Source organism: Aptenodytes forsteri, unplaced genomic scaffold, assembly GCF_000699145.1.
Source record: "Aptenodytes forsteri isolate BGI_AS27 unplaced genomic scaffold, ASM69914v1 Scaffold276, whole genome shotgun sequence".
NCBI classification, from domain to species: domain Eukaryota; kingdom Metazoa; phylum Chordata; class Aves; order Sphenisciformes; family Spheniscidae; genus Aptenodytes; species Aptenodytes forsteri.
The window spans coordinates 341,950-346,735 of NW_008795479.1; the positions used below are offsets into that span (position 1 = coordinate 341,950).

General features: G+C 52.7%; 1 protein-coding gene across 1 annotated transcript in view; it reads right to left on the minus strand.

Moving 5' to 3' along the window:
• Window positions 1-4,786, minus strand: part of LOC103900513 (selenium-binding protein 1) — a 12,000-nt gene that overhangs the window by 1,092 nt on the left and 6,122 nt on the right. The window contains exons 2-10 of the mRNA XM_009281218.2: window positions 4,452-4,564; window positions 3,126-3,311; window positions 2,507-2,627; window positions 2,234-2,416; window positions 1,741-1,919; window positions 1,229-1,307; window positions 793-914; window positions 600-692; window positions 229-347 (exon numbers count right to left, since the gene is read on the minus strand). Coding sequence (XP_009279493.2) covers window positions 229-347; window positions 600-692; window positions 793-914; window positions 1,229-1,307; window positions 1,741-1,919; window positions 2,234-2,416; window positions 2,507-2,627; window positions 3,126-3,311; window positions 4,452-4,564 — 1,195 coding nt within the window. The remainder of the gene's footprint in view (window positions 1-228; window positions 348-599; window positions 693-792; window positions 915-1,228; window positions 1,308-1,740; window positions 1,920-2,233; window positions 2,417-2,506; window positions 2,628-3,125; window positions 3,312-4,451; window positions 4,565-4,786) is intronic.

Consider the following 4,786-nt stretch of genomic DNA (forward strand, 5'->3'; position numbering starts at 1 on the left):
CTGCCGCTCCGCACAGGCAGCAGCCGCACCTCGCCCAGCCAGAGACGCTTGTGAGTCAACTGCATGTGAAATTCAACGTGAGGAAGCTGCGGGGACGATGTTAGGAAAAGCTGTCCCTCTGCAATCACAAACGCGTCCTTGTAGCCCCCCAGATGAGGCGCCTTTCCCCTCTCTAACAGAGAGCCCATCCAAAGAGGCCCCTTTCCTTTCCTCCCACATGTTTCTTACTTGACCACGGTCGGGTAGAACTGCTTGTCCCACGTGCTGTAGAAGGAGTTGGTGACGTACAGCCTCTTGCCATCCAGGCTGAGCTGCAGTTTACTAGGGCCGCCGTACACTCTCTTGCACTGAAGGCACAACAGACAGCAGTGGTGTTACTGGCTTCTTTCGTTCAGCAGCCAAGCACAAGCAGGGGCAGGGGAGCAGAGCAGAGCAGAGCAGAGCGGCTGCCTCCCCTTCTAACACAGGCAAGCTACCAGGTGCTGCAGACACACGGGCCACTGCAACGGGGCCCCACCCCAGAAACCCTGGGCAGAGAACTAGCAGAGCAGAGCCCAAGTCCAAAGGACACCAGAGGGCAAAGACGACGCAGAACTCACCTTGATCACCAAGGGCTCCGGCTGGCACTTCAGCTCTTCGTCTCTACACACAGTCACGGGTCCGCCTCTGAGGATACTGCCTCCCACAAACACCTGGAAGCCAGGCAGCGGGACACATGTTGCCTTGTCATCCAACCACCACCAGATACCGCTAGGGAGCCCAACAGTGCAAGCCCTTCTGCTCCTGCCTTACCTGTCCCACCAGCCTGGGCTTGCAGGTTTTGGAGAGCTCGTATTGGCGGATGTCTCCGTGCAGCCAGTTGCTGAGATACAGGTACTTGTCATCCGTTGAGATGATGAGGTCGACTGTGAAGGCTAGGGCACAGAAACAAAGAGCTCTAGAGAAGGCAGCAGCAACAGAAAACGTGCCTTGCTTCGAGCCCCAGCTCGCATCTCTCCCTGCCATGCTGTACGTCGTGCCTCCAGCACAGGAGACCTGCCCAAGTGCACAGGCTCCAGCCGGGGCAGCAGTGTCTTCCTGGGGGTGTGCGCAGCCCCTCAGCCCCTCCGACAAGCCTTCCGCCGTGTTTACGCAGCAAGGCTTTGAGGGTCAGCGAGTGGCCTTTGCCAAGCTGCACAACACAAAGCTCCGGGAGGAAAAAGGAAACACCACCTCAGGGCACACGAACCTGGCATCTTGGGCATAATCCATCCCGTCACGTCCTTGGCCGGTATCCGAATCACCTCTTCTACTGCCCAGTTGTCTCTCTGTACAAGAAACACAGGCACCGCTCCAGGAGCGCTCCTGCCTGCTCAGGCAAGAGCGCTCCCCTGCCCTCACACACTTGCACAGCTAGGCAAAGCTGCCTGAGGAAGGCTACCACTGCACCCAGCTACTACGAGCAGACACCAGTAAGGGCAGCATCGTCTGATACCAACAGCGAGGCTGGGCCTCATCGCTCCAATTAATCCCCCAGATGTTCATCCAAGAAGTCCCAACTGGTCACGATGGGCTTTTACACTCAGTGGAAGAACAGACTCCTCTCATTCTAGCACACACGTCCAAAGCAGGGTCTGGATACCGCCCTCTCCACACGCCTCCTTCTTTCTCTCTGCTACCCCAAATTTCTTCTGCGCGTTTCTCCATCACCCTCTAGCTCACCATGGCCGGGTCTCCCGTGGCTGCTGGCAGAATACTTGCCTCGCACTTGTAGAAGCGGTAGACGATGCCACTCAGGGCACAGCTGACGTATCCCTCAGCAGCATCGGGGTTGTGGAGGAATTTAACACTCAGGGGCAAAGAGTCCTCCCCCAGGTCAAAGCACTGGGTGAGGGTGCGGCAGGACAAGTTCCACACGTTCAGGCGGCGCCCAAAGACCCCTGAGGAAAAGGAAAACCAAGTCAGGAGAGAGGGGGCTACCCATGGAGACTCACCCCTCCCCAAATGCTCACAGACACCAACGGCCATGGCACCGTCCAGCCAGAATTAGCAGAGAAACTGCCGTGATTTAGGGAGCAGCGGGAAAAGACAGGGGCCAGCCTCTCTTAAGGACAGACGCTGCACGCCCTGTAGCAGTGCCTGTAAAATGGGCCGTTTGGGGAGAAATCTTCCTGTCCCCTCTCTCTGACCGCATCGACACCCTCCCACCACCTCGGGCAGTTCTGGCTCAGCGCTTGCATCCATATTGCCTCACCTTTCTTCAAGTCGTCGGGATTAAATCCACGTCCCGCACGTTTTGGGACTAATCCGGCAGAGCTGATCAGAACATTGTGGCGTGGCTGGGACCAGAAGTCGTATCCAGTGGGGGGGGCCTCACACTCGTTTTCCCAGTTCCCCTTCAGCTCAAAGGTCTCTCCATCCAGCACAATAAATCCACCTGTGATACAAAAAGGGGATGCACAACAAATCACATACTCCACTTCCAAACCAGTGAGATTGTTCATGGAGTTATTGCATGGCAAAGTACCTTTTCCATTGCCAGCTGGATCTCCCATGTTGGCAATCAGAATATCACCATTGGGCAAGCTGCGAGGTACACTGAGGTATCCCTTGTTGCACTTCCAGAAGACATCCACTGGCTCAATCATCTGAAAAATGTTGACACACACTTCAGTGTCCGACTGCTCAGCTCATTTCACACCCCCTGGCAGAGCCTTTGGCCATCGCAGACTTCTGAAAATCTCTGACGGTTGCGGGAGCTTTCTTCCCAAGAACCCACACTTGCTAGGGCCTGCTCCTCCTTGGAGGGGAGCACAGAAGCTTCTGAGCTCCCCTCTGCACAGACAACAAGAATGCAGCAACACCTAACTCATAACAGCTTGTCTGTCCACCTCCCTATTTGGGTGGGGGCAGGCATGGGGTTTCCGTTCTCTGAACGAAACACGTACAGAGAAAGGAACGCAATGATGAGCGGAGCCTTCCCTGGTCTGAAAAGGAGAGAGCTGAGAGGGAAACGTGACCCAGCTCTCTAAAATCAGGGTGGAAGAGAAGATGAAGAGAGAACCCTTCTTCCCTGGGTATTATTCCAGAAGCACCAGTTCCCAACTCCTTCCCAGAAACTTGTCTTTGAATCACCTCAGGCATACCTTACACAGCTTGGGAGCCCGGCACTGTGAACCCACATCCACCACGTAAATGCGGGAAGAAATCAAGCAGGGAAGAATCAGCTTGTTCCTTTTCGTTGTGATATTGTCAAAGCAGGTGCAGCCAGCGCTCCACCCCGAGGAATGCAGCTCGTCTTTGAGGTTGGGCATGGGCAGGCGGTGGATCACCTAGGCAGTCAAGGTAGAGTTAGGGTTCACTCGGGGAGGCACAGAGAAATGGGGACCCTAATGCTGGCAGATACTTCTGTCTTTGTAGCCTCCATTTGACTGTAGCTGGGACTGCCTCTAGAGACTTAGGGAGGAGAATGCTGCTCCTTGCACTGGCCACTGCTCTTTGTTAGGATACTGTGTGCAGCTGAGAAATGCGGAGATTCTTTCAAGAATTCCTCACCCCATGCCACTAAAATTCAGAAAATCATGTATATGAAGAAATGATGATTATCAACTTGATAAAACTGGTGCATTGCTCTGCAAACTCCTCCTAAGAATGGAGTTCAAAATGTGTTAAAAACTTTCAGAAGTCTATATTGGCTTTAAAGTCCATTTTCTTCTAAGCTCTTGTAGTAATGGACTAATCAGGTCATATATACACCCCTGATGTAGATAACCTGTCTTTGCAGCCTTGAGAGACAGGTAAATGCCGATTTCCCATTTAGGATGACAGCAAGCAGGTTGGTACAGTGCACAACAGAACATCTCTGACACTGCAGCACAACAGAAACATGCTGAACTCTGCAAAAATGCTGGATACCCTAAACCACCTGGGTCACTAGAGGCCATTTTCCATGCTGAGTAGCCACTGAGAGGGTGATTCAGAGCATGTGCTCAAAAGCTCACTAGCAGCACCAAGATGCTCTGGAAGTGAGTTGGGAAGTGAGTCACAGCCGACTTGTCCCCAGAACACAGAGATGGAGATGATTCAACTAGAGCCAGGCATACTGAGGACAGTGGAAAGAGCAGGAAGGTGAGATTTCCTAGCAGACAACATCCCTATCTCGTGCATAACACCAGTGGAGAAGCAAGAAGTAAACCTGCCATGACAAAACTTACAAGGTGTTTCCCAGACAGGTCTTGGCAGGACATGAAGAGGCAGGAGGCAAGAGTCAAGCCAGGGTGGATGAGACAGAAAGATGCAGGAAGACAAGAAGGTGCAAGGCGTAAACAGAAAGCCTGCACGACAGAGTGGCTATCAAGCAATCTGATTTTCCCCAGCAAAAAAGAGTAAATGTCCTGAATCTGGGGCACTATGAAGCATAGAACCAGCAGCTAGTCATCAGCCCAGTAAAAACACAGTCAAGACACAGGTACCTGGGAATAATATGGAGATCTGGGGTTGAGATCGATGGTGGCCAGGAAGTCAGGCTGGTCGATGCATGTTTCCCTGTAGGTACAGGTCACGTAGGCAACCTCCTCTCTAGGAGCTGGGTATATAGAAAGCTTGTGTTAAAACATGCCATGAACCAGCCAGAAAGGAAAAAAGCTTCAAGAGACTCTCAGATAGGACTGAACTTATTTTTCTGGATGCTACGACCTTCCTACAGGCAGTTGAGCTAGGTGATCGTTGTAGGTCCCTTCCAGCTGGAACTATTCTATTCCATTCCATCCCATTCCATTCTATGCTATTCCATTCCATCCCATTCCAT